The following is a 17,572-nucleotide window of genomic DNA, read 5'->3' on the forward strand; positions in this document are numbered from 1 at the left end:
CACACACAGCACCATAAGGCATCAACATGGGTTGCCCCACCCCAGTGAACACCTAAGGCTCTGACCCTTGCTATGTAACAGTCGCACCAAGGCAGAAGGAAAAAAAAAACAAAAAAAAGGGCCCAAATGAAAGAACAGATCAAAGCTCCAGAAAAAAATACAATTAAGCAATGAAGACATGGCCAACCTATCAGATGCACAGTGCAAAACACTGGTAATCAGGATGCTCACAGAAATGGTTGAGTATGGTTGCAAATGAGGAAAAAGTCAAGGCTATGAGAAGTGAAATAAAAGAAAATGTACAGGGAATCAACAGTGAAAGGAAGGAATCCAGGACTCGAGTCAACGGTTTTGACCAGAAGGAAGAAATAAAACATTCAACCAGAACAGAATAAAGAAAAAAGAATTCAAACACACAAGGAGAGGCTTAGGAACCACTAGGACAACTTACAATGTTCCAACATCCAAATCATAGGGCCCAAAAAATCACAGGGCCCCAAATCATAGGGGAGCCAGGAGAAGAGGAAGACCAAGAAACTGAAAACATAATGAAGAACTTCCCTAATCTGGCAAAGGAAATCAACTTCCAGGAAGTCCAGGAAGCTCAGAGAGTGCCAAAGAAGTTGGACCTAAGAAAGCACACACCAAGGCACATCATAATTACATTAGCCAAGATTAAAGATACAAGGAGCGAGTCTTAAAAGCAGCAAGAGAAAAGGAGACAGTTACTTAAAAAGGAGTTCCCGTAAGACAATCAGCTAGTTTCTCAAAAGAAACCTTGCAGGAAGGGGCTGGAAAGAAGTATTCCAAGTCATGAAAGGCAAGGACCTACATCCATGATTACTCTGTCCAGCAAAGCTATCATTCAGAATGGAAGGGCAGGTAAAGTGCTTCACAGATAAGATCAAGTTAAAGGAGTTGATCATCACCAAACCCTTTTTATATGAAATGTTAAAGGGATTTATCTAAGAAAAAGAAGATCAAAAATACGAATAGTAAAATGACAATAAACTCACAACTACCAACAACCAAACCTAAAAAAAAAAAAAAAAAAAACAAAAAACAAAACTAAGCAAACAACTAGAACAGAAAGAGATTCACAGAAATGGAAATTACATGGAGGGTGATCAGCGGGAAGGGGGAAGGGGGACAATGAGGGAAAAGGTACAGAGAATAAGAAGCATAAGTGGTAGATACAAAATAGACAGGGGGAGGTTAAGAATAGTATGGAAAATGGAAAGGCCAAAGAACTTATATGTATGACCCATGCATATGAACTAAGGTGGGGAAATGATGGTGGGAGAGAGGGTACAGGGTGGAGGGGAATAAAGGGGAGAAATAAATAGGACAACTATAATAGCATAATCAATAAAATATATTTTTTTAAAAAGGTCTATGTCCCAGGTAAGGGTTGGGGGGTGGGTTGCAGGGGAAAAGAGGAGGAAAAAGTCTCGTTTTGATTTAAGGAGACACAAAATTCAAATGCAACACAGTAACCTTGACTGGATTCCACCTTTTTAATTTTGGGGTCCAGCTAGGACAACGGGAGAAATCTGAATATGGCCCGTATATAAATAATACTCTTGAATAAATGTTAATTTCCTTAGATGTAAAATCTTCATTCTGATTATGTGGAGAATGTTTTCATTCTTAGGAGAATAATAACAGAAGTACTCAGGAGTGAAGTATCATAACATCTTTTAATTATTTTCAAATAGTTGAGCAAAAATCACAAAAAGAATTTAAGTAAATGTGTTAAGACATTAACTGGTGAATCTGAATAAACTTGAGATTCAATGGAATATTAATGATATTAGGGAAGTATAAGTAATGTTTTCAGGTGTGATCATTGTATTATGGTTGTGTTAAAAATAAAAAAATAAAAGTACCCCTACCATACAGTTACCTACTAAAATATTTACTAATGAAATGATGTTCAGAATTCGCTCTAAAATAACTAATGGTGCAGAGGGGAAGTAAAAGCATTCTAAATGAAACAAGATTGGCCATGTTGAAGCTGGGGTAATGATATGTAGTAGTTCATTATGGTATTCTATTTTTGCTTATATTTGAAAATTCCATTTAAAAATTCTAGGATCAAACTGTTTTAGCACTAACATCCGAGGCATTATTTAAACTTGGTCCAGCACTCAGGGAGTAGAAGATCAGTGAGGTAAACCTAAGTCTTCAAACTATTAATTGAACATCAGTACTGTATAGTTTTAAGGATGTGGTTACTGTATTACCATCAATTATAATGGCTCTTATGTTATCAAACTTCATCAATGCCACTTATAAAGAAAAAAGAGAAATCACAGGAAGCACTAATTCAATTTAAAAATTCAGAATGCCTGTTTCCTGAACAAGGGAAGAGAACTGAATAGAATGTTTATAAAATATAACTTGAAGGAGAGACAACCTAACAAACTTTTTCTGTTCAACTTTTTTATATTTTATGTCCTATGATCTTGTGGCAAGTTTATCTGGACGGTACATTTTGAATAAGAATTAAAAAGAAAAATCCTATTTTATCTAGTACAAAACATCCAACAGTTGTTAGGGGTGGGGGCGAGATCAGTAAGCAGAACCCACCTCCATCATTACTAACTTATCAGGATAGGCCAGATCTCCAGGAGCTGGTTTGTAGCCAGTAATGTCTGTCTGAATGTAGATGTGGGTTCGGTAGACAAGCCGCTCTTGTACATCTTCCAACATCTGCTTTACTCCAGCTGCAAATGCTCCTAGTTGTTCGGCTGATTAAAAAAAGTGCAATTATCCATTCCTTTAAGATTTAGAAAAATACTCTCTTTAAAAAAGCAAAAATATTACTAAATTGTTTAGTAATAGTATGAACCACTTTTGTTTCATGGATTGTGGTTGTACATACCCTATTTCAGTGTGACTCAATGACCTTAGAATAATTTAATGTCTCTCAATTTCCTCAAATTTAAAATTAGAAAATAAATTTTCCCTTATATCTTCTTCTGGGACTCTGTGAAATTATTTATATTATTAGTATATATGAATAATAATACATGACTTTTAAAGTGCTTTGTGCTTTTCAAGTTATATAGCTTCAAACCAATCCTGAGATACAGCAAGTCAATTTATTAATTGGATTGTCATCCCCATTTTAAAAATAAATTGAGTCCCATAGATATTAAATGATTTATTAATACTTTCATAAACAAAAATGATTTAAAAATAAGGTATGGTCCTGGCTGGTATGCCTCAATAGACTGAGCACCAGCCTGTGAACCAAAGGGTCACTGGTTCAATTCCCAATCAGGGCACATGCCTGGTTTGCTGCCCAGGTCCCCAGTAGGGGCAACCACATATTGATGTTTCTCTCCCTCTCTTTCTCCCTCCCTTCCCCTCGGTCTAAAAATAAAGAAAGAAAAAAATAAGATGATTTTATACAGAATATCTTCATTTCTAAGATGCCATCAATGTTCAGACACAACCAGTAATTCAGTAACAGCAACCCAAGGGCTAGGGAGTTGGAGACACTACAAAATCACATAAATAGTCACATTAATTTTAAAAATCAACTTTAGTTCAGAAACATTAAAATGTGAGAAAATGCCCTTGTTAATGTCAAATGCACAAAAGAAATTGCAAAACTGTTATTTTCTGGAGCATTGGAGATCTTGTTTCCTGGCATATGTCATCAGTTGGCTCAAATAAACTCACATAAAAATTCAAAAAAAATGAGGTAATGTATGTCTTTGAATGAACTAAATGCAGTAGAATAGAAACATTTGGAAGAGTAACAAACCTACAGTATCTCTTAAGGAAAGTCAAATAATCTCTGCCAGTAAAATGATTACCTAGAACGGTATTTTTTTAAAGGTACCTAAGTATCATTAGAAAAATCATTTTTATGATAATCAAATCAAATAGTAAGGAATGTATCATATGGATAAAGCAAAACTGTTAACAGAGAACTGCTTTTATTTTTAATGTCAAAAAGATGAATCATTACTACATATGTAAGTTGAATAATTCCTGTTTTTTATTCAAGAGCATACAATATAGTCAATTACTTTATGTATTCTGGTAACAGTGTACTAGAAATGCCCAACACAAAACTGATGGTCTGTTCTCTCAATATTTCAGAAGCCAGAAAGAAAAGTAACCATATTTTATTACTAATTTTTCCCAGTTTTTAAAATGCTTTCCCCATTTAATTTGTCCATTTAGTCGTATTTAGAATAAGGTACATCTTTGATTCAAAAAAGGACAAGGCATCACCCCAGGCTTCAAAAATATTAAATTTATGTAGGTGGTAGGTAGGGGTAAAAAGAGCTAATCTTTTTCAAATTCACTGAGCCACAAATATACTTTAAAAGGCCTTTGAAATGATCACTTCTACTTATCATTTACCATTGTTCTGTACATGATCTTCAAGCACCTCATTTTTAAGAATCCCACAAAGTTCCGAAAGAGTTTCTAAGTGAATAACATGAATGATCAATGGCCTGAAGACATCATACAATGACACACATAGTTTCTCCAAAAGTTCACTAAAATAAAGAAACAAAACACAATTCAGTAGTAAGCTTTTCAGTTTAAAAGGCATCTTTGATTTCTTCCAGGCAATAAACAGAGTAAAAATCTACTGGAAAAATAGTATGGGGAACATTATACAGGGTCTGGCAGAAGTAATGTCTGCTTCAGTGTGGATGATAGGGTAATAATATGGGTGTAATAATTTAGTTTTAATTTGAACATTTCACCTAAAATGTCATATAGTATATTTGACTATAATATTATGTTACAGAATTGCATGCTTATGATTTTGTAATAAAAAGGGGGCATTATTTGTGCTAGATCCTGCATAATAAGGAGGGAAAGGCTAAAATTCTGTAAAGTGTTGTTTTAAAAGCCAAGAATCAATACACAATCAGCAATCAACTCAAATTAGCTGCCCCCAACCAAATGTCAATTCATTATAACTTTTTCTTACTTTAGTAATCTCTGTATATGTCCTTTCAAAAATAGTATTTCAATAGACTTATTTATCCTTTTATATTCTACATCGCTGTGAATCAAATGGTAACATTTTCCCCACTAAAGATATGTTCAAAATTCTTGAAAACTTACAGATTTAGATAAACAAAATTCAAAGTATTCTGGACATACAAGTATTTTGGCATAAACATTTGAAAAGTTATGTTGTCTATATTCTTCACACAGTCAATAGTATTCCTCTACATGCAGTATTTCATCCAAAGTGATCAACCCAATTAAAATCATAAAGTACATTTGTCTGTTCCCCATTATGAGGGTTATAGTCTTAGAACTGCCAATATGAAGAAGCCGAAAGTTACTAACAGTGGATCTGAAAGACACTTTAAGAAAAAATTCTTAAAAGGACATTAAATAGTGTCTGTATTCTTAAATGTCTTTCTTTAGTTAGAATCACAGAATTTTTCAACTGCAAGGATTTATATGATTGGTGGAGATCTTAAAAGGATCTAGATCCCAAGACTTATTAGTTCCCTATACAGGATTTTTATTATCATACCATACTGTCTCCATAATTACCTTATAAACACTATAAAAGCATGGTGGCCTTTAAATTGCACATTTATCTTAAATAAGTACTGTCCCACTCAGCAATATTCTGTTCACACACCCACAAAAATTAAAATACTCTGCCAGCTAACTTAAGAATACTCCAGTAATATAAGCCATTATGATCATTAGCAAACTGAATCTTAAAAACAACAGTTAAACTCTGTGTACTACCTACTCTAATTTTGATGTTGGTTTTGTGAAAAATTCATTATAAAGTTGGTGCTCATCCTGGCATACATGGACCATAAAGGCACAGCCACTGCGAATCTGCAGGAAACAAATACAAACCACCTACAGTTAAAGACACACAACAATTCTAGCATTTAGGAAATAAAGCAAACATTTTATTTGCAAAGAAATTATGTATACATTTTCATACAACAACTTGCTGAAGCACAGAATGAAAAATGTGAATATGATTTTTATTTTTTATGCTTTATTTTCTAAACTTTTGACAATGAATAAATTACTTTTCTAGTTGAATATGGAGTACTTAAAAAAGGAATTTTTACATATTTTTCTGTAGTATAAACTAAAATCACACTAAACAAGAAAGCACTTCTGCAGCAAAACCTAAGATAAATCTACAAACTTTGGAACTTCACCATTCAGGGAACAATATTTATTTGTGATTCTTCATACCTCAAAAAACAGATCAAAATGAGAATATTTTGTCCAAATGAATGCTAATTACTAAACTAGGCTTGTCTTAACTGAAAAAAAAATTCTTTAAGTTCGTTGATATGGGAACCAAAGCTTATCTAGCCAGTATAGCTTCTAGGGTATCAAAATATTTCAGAGGAAGTTTAAACATTAAACCAAAATAAGCAGAAACTTACCAAGGCACAGTGATCTCTGTTATTCTGGCTCGTTAACTCAGTTACAGTACTAGTAATACTAGGACCCAAAAGGAGCTGCCGCTGATCAAGATAACACTGGTGGATATCATTTAGCAGTTGTTGGTATCTGATGAAAATCAAGTGAGATGGGAGTATAAACTTTTGATTTCAGACATGTAAATTAAATCTGATCTTAAATCCCAGAAAAGGATGCCAAACCTCTAAAAATTTATGGTCACCTCTCATTTACCCACATTAAATATTAGAAATATTTATTTAACCTTTACTCTTTAACAAAAGATTTATCTTCCAAAAGTAGTCATCTTACATCTACCCAAATGCAAAGAAAATCCTGTTATGGTGAAAGAGAGTTACCTTGCTGAAAGGCAGCATGGCAATTATAATTAATGATATTCATTGCATATTGGAAAGTTGCTACAAGGATAAATCTTGTAAGATCTCATCACAGGAAAAAAAACAGGTCTGTACCAATGCATGGTAATAGATTTACAATAGACTTACAGTAGTGATTATATTGAATCATTATGTTGTATACCTGAAACTAATAAGTTGTATGTCATTACATCTCAATAAACATAAGTAAATAGATAAATAAGCAGAGAGATGCCTTGTACACTCACTACATCAGGTCCACAACCTTGCTTCCCAAAGTTATGTTCTATATGAAAAGATTTACATAGTATGCAAGGTAACTGCTCAGAAAATGTCTGGTATATAACAGACTGGGGAAAATGGTACTACAAGAGGAAGGTAATATGGAAACTGAGGAACTTCTAGGTACTCACTCAGGTATTTTTTCAGATCGCTGTTCTATTTGTTCAATAAGAGTCTGCAGGATAAAGAAAAACATATTAAAAGTCCATCTGTTTTAGTTATACTTCTAAGTACCTTCTGATTATAACACATGCTATTAGAAAAATCTGTAAATACAAAAAAGGTTGAAACATAAAAATCACTTGAAATACCACAAAATAATCAGTCAAAATGAATATTCTTTCAGTTTTTTGTAGACATACACTATAGTTACTATATTTTTCTTCATAAACAAAACTGGAATTATACTACACATTCAGCTTTATAATCTGCTTTTGAAAAATTAACATTATTTCTAAATATTTTCCTACTATTAATTCTCAGTATCAAATGCAAATGTAAATAGAAAGCATTATCATAATACCTGGGCACCTAGTAAACAATACTCAATGAATCATCATTATAGATATTATTTATGGCTATACAATATCCCCTTGGGTATATGAACCATAAATCAACCATTCTTCTACTGTTAAGACATCTTGGATGGTTCTTATGAATAAGAGCCCAGTGGTTAAGAGCTCTGGGCCTGGAACAAAACTGAAGGGTTTGAGAGCCAGCTCCTGGTAGCTGTTTTGAGCCCAGGAGAGAGCTGGTTCACTTCTCCGAGATTGCACTTTCCATTACGTAAAGTTGGTATAATAGTCACCTACTTCCCAGTTGGGAATCCCCAACAGTGGGTCATAAGAGATAAGTATTTTTACATACTTCTGATTCATACTCCTAAAATGTTTTTGAGAAAAATTGTTTTACGTGCCTATCAGCAGTATTTCCTGTCTCAATATAACCTCTAAAGCATTATTGCGCCTTAATCTGCCTGTTTCTAACAGACAAAAAAGATGCTACCTAACCTTAAATTGAATGTATTCTCCACTGAAGCTAAACATGAGCTCATATTTATTAACCATTTGTATTTTCTTTAAGTAATCAAGCCTCTCAAGTCCACTATAAATCTGAGTAGTTTAAACTCAAATATCACCTTCATCCTGAAACATTCCCTTAGCACCTTAGGAAAAGCTAAGTGTTTCCTGCTCTGTGGTCTTAAGGCACCTCTAAGATAATGTCACGTAATATGGAAGGACTATGCCTACCTTTCTTTCACTCGTATTCATTTTTCTGATATGAGCAAAGGACCTAATGCACAGTAGCACTTCAAAAAGCTGGCTAAATAAATTTCATAGCAATATCCTATTTATGTCAACAGACTTACTCTGACTTTGGGGGCAGCAGCTCGAAATTTCACATAAAATAGTGTGAAGGCATTGTCTGCATTAGGTACAGATAAAGGATCCTAAAGAAAAATAGGGGAGAATAGGGAAGGAAGATAATTAGCAAACAATATTTAAGTATTTAGAAAATGTGATACACACCATTTCAAATAGCTACTGCTTGGCCTATACACCAACCAAAAGCATAGGGAGAAAAATCTCAAAGAAAGATTAATATTGTTATTGCTACAAATAAGGTGTAATTATGAACTATCATCACTTCTCTCTTTATAATTAAAATTTACCCTACATTACATGAATTTTGGTGGTAAACAGTCCTGAATTCAGCTTCATACTCAAGTCATTTACTGAGAATAGGACATTTACCAAATAACTTAAGCTCTCTGATAGTCAGAACACCCATTTAAATGGTGATGACATATAAAGTCATTATGCAGCTCAATAGTAAAGCACTGTACTCAGTCAGTAGTAGTATTTATTAGGTATTATTCTCCTAAACTTATCAAAAATTTTACAAAATATAAAAGTTATATAGTCTAGCTATTATGTCAGCTAAGAGCAATAGGAATGGTAAAAATGCAACACAAGAATCAGTGGCTTTGAACTGAAAACCAAAAAGATATCCCATGTTCTTTAGAAAATATGCTTAAAAAATAAAATATATAATCTTTCAGGTTTTATCTTCTTAGCAAAGAAATGTGCTCAATGACTATCTGAGCTAGCTCCACTCTTATTTTCTAACCTAACACTCTGCTAATTTCCCACCTAGCATCTACTAGTCTGCAAATGAGTAATTTATTTGGTTCCTTCTTTACTAAGATTTCTCCTGAATATAAGCTCCATCAGGGCAGACCTTGCTAGCTCTTTTTCACTACTGTATAATTTCTAGCACAATGCCAAGAATTTAGGAGGTACTCATTAAAAATCCATTTGCTAGAGGGAAGATGGTGGTGTGGTAAGAGGGAGCAGATTCCACTTTCCCCTACACACAGGAGAAAAACCTAGCCAATCTACAGAGGAATAGAGCAAACAGCCAACAGTACTACAGCATATATGAAAATAGGAGATCAAAAACTGTAGCAGACATTGAAAAAACAGACAGTAAGGAGAGTGCTTCAGGACAATAAGGGCCCAGAGACCAACGCAGGGACCAGGGAGGCTGCAGCCCCAGGCCCAGGGCTCACTGAGTCTCCCACAGGGCTCTTAAGACAGACCTGGGTAAACCACTCCCTCCCCAGCCAAACAAGGATTGAGCAGCACCTGGGGAAGACTGGTTGGTTGAAGGCGAGGAATGAATGGCAGATACACAGGGGCTGTGAGCACCCACGCATAGCCCTGGGAAGAGTGTGCGCCCGAGCCCAGGCAACGATGGACAGCCTGGCCACGCATCCACGCCTGCAACCTGGGAAGAGTGTACTTTGTGGAAGACCTGGAGCCTACACCCATAAATCCAGTGAGAGCTTAGGTACCACAGGAGCCCCGCAGTCCACAACCGTGAACTCAGGGAAGCATGCGCTCCGCAAGAGCCCAAGAGCCCACAACCATGAACCCAGGGGAAGCCAGTGCTCCATAGGAGCCCTGGAGCCCACAACCGTGAACCGTAGGAAAGCGCACTTAAGACGGCACAGATCCCACATCCAGGGCCCTGCGGGAAGGCGCCAGATTGGCTCTGGGGACAGTGCACAGCTAGCCCTGGGGAGAGTACCCACGAGGCTGACTGAGTGCTGAACAGGAAGAGAGAAAAGCCATACCAATCGCCCCTCACCCTGCTGCAGGCAACAAGCCATAAAAACCAGTTTAGACAGTTTGAAACCAACAAGAGGTTTTTTCTTTTTTTGTTCGTATGTTTGATTCTGTTTTTTTAAGTAATTTTTATTTTTAATTTTTATTATTTTTATCTCTCAATTCCTTTTGCTTCTCTTTCCTTCTTTCTAGTTTTATTCCTGCTTCCTTTCTTTCCAATTTTATCTCTTCTTCCTTCCTTTTCTATTTCTTCTTCTTTTTAACTACCCACAACTGAGACAAAAAAGAAAAAAAACAGAATTGTGAAAAGACCAGAGTTGGACCAAAAGAGGGGGCATCCCAACAGCTGAGACAGTGAGACAAATCTAACTTTGCTATTACAGAGAAACTGCAAGTTATTGCATATTTGTATAATTATTTTCTCATTATTGTTACATCTTTTATTTTAATAGTATTTTTGTATGTCTCTTCTTTCTGTATACTCTTCCTTGCTTGGCTGATTATACTGTATCATTTAACAGGTTTCCCCTGTTATCTCATTCATACTGTACTGCTTATTTACTGTCTTTCATTTCTGTTCCATTAGTACACTATTCAAGGTTCTATACTCCCTATTCTTGTTACCTAGATCTCACAGATTCTGTCATATGATTGTTGTTCTAATATTACTGTAAATAATAGCTATTCCATACAATTGTAAATACTATACAACGCCCCCACCCCAGTACCCAAAATCTTAGCCCACTTCACGGTTTACTGAAATTACTGTAGTGGTTAAATCTATTCTCTCACACACTACACCTCTTTACCATACTTTACTCTCACCTTACCTCAGAATCTGACCTCCCTCAACCTCACGGCTTTCTAGATCCAACTCACAATCCTCCCCTCCCCAACAAGAATATTCTCTTCTTTCCATTCTTTCTAAAAAGTGGCTAGTTGGGTGGAATATACACAGTTAACACTATAGGAGATCCAAAGGACCTACTATTTCTTCTCTGCCAGCTCCTACTGTAAATACCATAGAATACTTTCTTGCTGTCTTAAACCATTTTGCCTTACCCTTCCAACTGGTGACAAAAAAGAGTAGGCTGAAGCTGTGAATACCAGGATACCCGAAGGGGACTACACTCCTGAATCACACAGGTATTCTACCATACAACTTCACACCATAAACCCAGGGAGCCAGAACAGATCAATTTAAGAAGCTGGGGCTAACAAGAAGAGTCTCACGAACAATGAGAAGACAAAGAAACAATCCCAAAATGAAGGGAACAGAGGAAGCTTCAGAAAGAATGCTAAATGAAAGAGAGGCAACTCAACTATCAATATTGAGTGCAAAGAAATGCTTATCGGGAAGCTAAATGATCTCACAATGAACTACCTCAAACTACAGGGAAACTACAATGAACTCATTGCAAACTATATCAACATGAAAAAAAATACAAACTATCAACAAGAGCCAAGAGGAAATGAAGAATACAATTTCTGAACTGAGGAACACAGAAGAAGGAATCAAAAGCAGAATCGATAAAGCAGAAGATCAGATCAGTAAATTGGGGGACAAAGTTGAAAAAACACCCAGAAAGACCAAGAAAAAGAAGAGGATCAGAAAGAATGAGGAGGGATTAAGAGAAATGCAAGACAATATGAAATATAATAATATCTGTATAATAGGGAAAGGAGAGAGGAGGAGGGGAGGGGGAGGAAGGGACAGAAAACCTATTTGAAAAGGTAATGATGGAAAACTTCCCTAATTTGATGAGAGAAAAAGTCACACAAATCCAGGAAACACAGAGAGCCCCAATCAAGAGAAACCCAAAGAGGCCCACCTCAAGACACATCATAATTAAAATGGCAAAATTTCAAGACAAAGAGAGAATCTTAAAGGCAGAAAGGGAGAAATAGGAAGTAACATACAAGGGAGCCCTAATAAGGCTAGCAGCCAACTTCTCAATGGAAACGCTCCAAGCCAGAAGAGAATGGCAAGAAATATTCCAAGTAATGAGAAGCAGAGGTCTGCAACCAACACTACTTTACCCAGAAAGGCTCTCAATCAAGATAGAAGGCAAAATAAGAAGCTTCCCAGACAAAAGACAACCAGCTCTGCAAGAGATGCTAAAGGGCCTGCTTTAAGGAAAGGAAGGAAAAGAGAGAAAGAAAAAGAGAGAGAGGAACACAGGTATGTAAATGGCAATGAATAAGTACCTATCAATAATAACCTTAAATGTAAATGGATTAAATGCTCCAATTAAAAGACATAGAATAGCTGAATGGATAAGAAAGCATGACCCACACATATGCTGCCTGCAAAAGACCCACCTCAGGATAAAAGACCTACACAGGCTGAAAGTGAAGGGCTGGAAACAAATTTTCCAAGCAAACGGACAGGAAAATAAAGCCAGGCTAACAATACTCATATCAGACAAAATAGGCTTCCAAAACAGGGCCATAAAGAGAGACCCAGAAGGTCACTTCATAATACTCAAGGGAAGAATCCACCTAGAAGACATAAACATTGTAAATATATATGCACTTAACATAGGAGCACCTAAATACATGAAGAAAATCTTGGAGGACTTCAAGAAAGATATTGAGAGCAACACAATTATAGTAGGGGATTTTAACACCCCACCATCAAAATGGACAGATCTTCCAAACAAAATATCAACAAAGATACTGTGGCATTGAACAATGCCCTAGATCAAATGGACTTAACTGATATATATACAGCCCTCCATCCCAAAGAAGCTAAATACACATTCTTTTCAAATCACATGGAACATTTTCAAAGACAGACCACATGATAGGACACAAAACAAGCCTCAACAAATTCAAGAAAATTGAAATCATACCAAGCATCTTCTCATCACAAGAGACTGAAGCTAGAAACCAACCCCAAAGAAAAAAACCCACAACACTCAAAATCATGGCGATTGAACAGCATTCTATTAAACAATGAATAGGTCAAAAGTGAAATTAGGGAAGGAATCAAAAAGTTTCTGGAAACAAATGAAAATGAACTCACAACAACCCCAAACTTACAGGACACAACCAAGGCAGTCCTGAGAGGGAAGTTCATAGCAATACAGGCCTACCTAAAAAAGACAGAAACATTTCAAACAAACAACCTAACCCTATGCCTACAAGAACTCGAGGAACAACAACAAAGACAGCCCAGAGCAAGTAGAAGGAATAAAATAACCAAGATCAGAGCAGAATTAAATGACATAGAGACTAAAAGCACAATTCTAAAGATCAATGAATCCAGGAGCTGGTTCTTTGAAAAGATAAACAAAATCGACAAGCATTTAAGCAGGCTCATCAAGAAAAAAAGAGACAAATACCATATGATCTCACCTTTAACAAGAACCCAAACAACAAAACAAAGAAACAAGCAAAATATAGTCAATGACACTGAAATGGAAGACAGGCTGACAGTGACCAGTGGGGAAAGGGGAGGGAATTTCAGAATAGCATGGGAAGGGTTTACAGGAACAAATGTGAAGGACACATGGACAAAAACTGGGGGTAGTGGGGGGTGGGTAATGGGAGGGAGGTGGGGATGGATGGGTGGGTGGGCTGGAATGGGAATAAAAGGCCAAAAACTGTACTTGAACAATGATTAAAATTTTAAAAAAAAGAGAGGGCCCAAATAAACACAATGAGAAATGAAAGAAGAAAGATTACAACTGATACCACAGAAATACAAAGGATTGTAAGAAATGACTATGAAGAACTGTATGCCAAGAAATTTGAAAACCTAGGTGAAATGGACAAATTTCTAGAAAAATATAATCTTCCAAAACTCAATGAAGAAGCAGAAAGCCTGAACAGACCATCAACAGCAGATAAAATTGAAGCAGTAATCAGAAAACTCCTGACACACAAAAGCCCTGGACCAGATGGTTTCACAGGAGAATTCTATAAAGCATTTAAGTAAGAGTTAACCCCTAACCTTCACAGACTTTTCCAAAAATTCCAAAATGATGGAAGACCCCCAAACTCTTTTTATGAAGCCAGCATCATCCTAATCCCAAAACCAGATCAAGACACAACAAAGAAATAAAACTTCAGACCAATATTGCTGGTGAACATAGATGCTAAAATCCTCAACAAAATATTGGCAAGCCACATCCAACAATACATTAAACAGATCATTTACCATAACCAAGCGGCATTCATCCCAGGGATGCAAGGATGGTACAATATTCGCAAATCAGTAAATGTAATACATCACATAAACAACAGCAAAGACAAAAATCACATGATCATATCAATAGATGCAGAAAAAGAATTTGATAAGGTACAACACCCATTTATGATAAAAACACCCAGCAAAGTGGGAATAGAGGGAGCATTCTTCAAGATAATAAAAGCCATATATGAGAGACCAACAGCCAACATCATACTCAATGGGTAAAAATTAAAATCTTTTCCACTAAGATCAGGAACAAGACAAGGCTGTCCACATCCACCACTTTTATTCAATATAGTATTGGAAGTTTTTGCCACAACGATCAGACAAAAAAAGGAAATAAAAGGCATACAAATCGGAAAGGAGGAAACAAAACTGTCACTGTTTGCAGATGACATTATAGTGTACATAGAAAATCCTATAGAATCGACCAAAAAACTGCTTGACCTAATAAATGAATTTGGTAAAACAGCAGGACATAAAGTCAATATCCGGAAATCAAAGGCATTTTTGTACACCAACAATGAAACAGCAGAAGCAGAAATCAAGAAAAAAATCACATTCGATGTAGCAAAAAGAAAAATAAAATACCTAGGAATAAACCTAACCAAAGAGGTAAAAGACCTACATTCAGAAAACTACACAACACTGAAGAAAGAAATCAAGGAAGACACAAACAAATGGAAACATACACCGTTTTCATGGATTGGAAGAACTAACATCATCAAAATGTTTATACTACCCAAAGCAATTTACAGATTCAATGCAATATCTATTAAAGTACCAATGGCATATTTCACAAACAACAAACACTTCAAAAATTTACACAGAACCATCAATGACCCTGAATAGCTGCTGCAATTTTGAGAAAGAAGAGTAAAGTAGGAGAGATCACAATACCTGATATCAACTGTATTACAAGTCCGCTATAATCAAAACAGCCTGGTACTGGCATAAAAACAGGCACATGGACCAATGGAACAGAACAGAGACCCCAGAAATAAACCCAAGTCTCTATGGTCAATTAATATTCAACAAAGGGGACAGCAACATAAAATGGAGTAACAGTAGTCTCTTCAACAAATGGTGTTGGGAGAAGTGGACAGCTACATGCAAAAAATGAATGTCGAGCACCAACTTACACCACATACAAAAATAAATTCAAGGTGGATAAAAGATTTAAATATAAGCCGTGACACCATTAAAGTCTTATAAGAGAACATAAGCAGGAAAATCTCAGATATTTCACTCAGCAACATTTTTACTGATATATCCCCTTGAGCAAGAGACAAAAAGGAAAGAATAAACAAATGGGACCTCATAAAAATAAAAAGCTTCTGCATGGCTAAAGAAAACAGTATCAAAATAAAAAGAGAACCAACTGTATGGGAAAACATATTTGCCAATGATATACCTCAGGCAAGGGTTTCATCTCCAAAATATATAAAGAACTTACACAACTCCACTTTAAGAAGACAAGCAACCCAATTAAAAAATGGGCAAAGGACTTGAACAGAACTTCTCCAAGAAAGACACACAGAGGATCCAGAGACACATGAAAAGATGCTCAATATCGCTAGCTATCAGAGAAATACAAATTAAAACCACAGTGAGATACCACTTCACACCAGTCAGAATGGTCATCATAAACAAAGCAACAAACAACAAGGTTATGGAGAAAGGGGGACCCTAGTGCACTGTTGGTGAGATTGCAGACTGGTACAACCACTATAGAAAAAAGAATGGAATTTTCTCAGAAAATTAAAAACGGATCTGCCTTTTGACCCAGCAATTCCACTGCTGGGACTATATCCTAAGAACCCTGAAACACCAATCCAAAAGAACCTATGCACCCCAATGTTCATGGCAGCACAATTTATAATAGCCAAGTGCTGGAAGCAACCTAGGTGCCCATCAGTAAATGAATGGATCAAAAAACTATGGTACATTTACACAATGGAATTTTGTGCAGCAGAAAGAAAGAAGGAGTTCCTACCCTTTGCTACAGCATGGATGCAACTGGAAAGCATTATGCTAAGTGAAATAAGCCAGGCGGTGAAAGACAAATATCATATGATCTCACCTTTATCAGGAACCTAAACAACAAAACAAACAAACAAGCAAAACATAACGAAAGATACTGAAATAGAGAACAGGTTGACAGTGACCAGAGGGGAGAGGGGAGGGAATTTCAGGGGAAAGGGGGAAGGGTTTACAGGAACAAATATAAAGGACACATGGACAAAAACTAGGGGTGGTGGAAATGGGAGGGGGGAGAGATGGAAGTGGGGGAGAGATGGGTGGGTGGGCTGGGCTGGGAGTAAAGTACAGAAAACTACTTGAACAATGATAAAAATAAATTTGCTAAACATAGAAAATTTATCCATCAAATGTAAAGAAAAGATTTCAAATTATCCATCATAAGAAGGTCTGTTCAGAAAGTGTTTAGTCATGTATTAAAAAAAAAGAGACATTTATTGAAGAAGATACAAGAAACATTGTACAAAGGATAATGACACCTCAGTCCCCTTCAAAGTCAACACCTTGGGACCTCACACAGTTCTTCCAATCACAATCAGCTGGCCCATCCCATTTTCCTGAATCTCACTGACAGTCTGAAATCTGTTCCGTTTCAAAGGTGATTTTAGGTTTGGGAAAAGCCAAAAGTTGCTGGGCACCAAATTTGGCCTGTAGCAGGGCTGAGTCACTTTAGTGATTCAATTTCTCACCAAAAGCCTCTAAAAGAGATGTTATGCATGAGCAGGCACATTGAGATGAAGCTGCCAATCATGTTGCCCATTACTGCCATTTTCATCATATTGCATCTCTCAACCAATGAAGAACACTCAGATAGTACTTGTTAATTATTTGCCTGGAGGGGCGTACTCGTGATAGACAACACCTTCCCAATCAAAAATAAGTTAACATGGTCTTGATCTTGCTGCAACTTTGCGAGACCTTCTTCAGGTGTGGAAAATCAGGCAACTTCCATCGTAACAACTGGGTCTTCATTTCAGGGTCATAGCTGTAGGCCCACAATGCATCTCCAGTTATGAACTTCTCAAGGAAATTTGGTTCACTGGTAGTGGTTTGAATCAAATCATTAGCAACTGCAGCACCATGTTCTCTCTACTCTGGTAGTGGAA

General features: G+C 36.3%; 1 protein-coding gene across 1 annotated transcript in view; it reads right to left on the bottom strand.

Moving 5' to 3' along the window:
* The window catches only part of COG3 (component of oligomeric golgi complex 3), an 85,130-nt gene that overhangs the window by 52,542 nt on the left and 15,016 nt on the right, over positions 1 to 17,572 (bottom strand). The window contains exons 8-13 of the mRNA XM_045839112.1: positions 8,467 to 8,547; positions 7,229 to 7,272; positions 6,423 to 6,549; positions 5,759 to 5,850; positions 4,387 to 4,526; positions 2,593 to 2,753 (exon numbers count right to left, since the gene is read on the bottom strand). Of these exons, the coding sequence (XP_045695068.1) occupies positions 2,593 to 2,753; positions 4,387 to 4,526; positions 5,759 to 5,850; positions 6,423 to 6,549; positions 7,229 to 7,272; positions 8,467 to 8,547 (645 nt within the window). The remainder of the gene's footprint in view (positions 1 to 2,592; positions 2,754 to 4,386; positions 4,527 to 5,758; positions 5,851 to 6,422; positions 6,550 to 7,228; positions 7,273 to 8,466; positions 8,548 to 17,572) is intronic.

Source organism: Phyllostomus hastatus, unplaced genomic scaffold, assembly GCF_019186645.2.
Source record: "Phyllostomus hastatus isolate PE091 unplaced genomic scaffold, TTU_PhHast_1.1 phas_contig_29, whole genome shotgun sequence".
Taxonomy (NCBI): domain Eukaryota; kingdom Metazoa; phylum Chordata; class Mammalia; order Chiroptera; family Phyllostomidae; genus Phyllostomus; species Phyllostomus hastatus.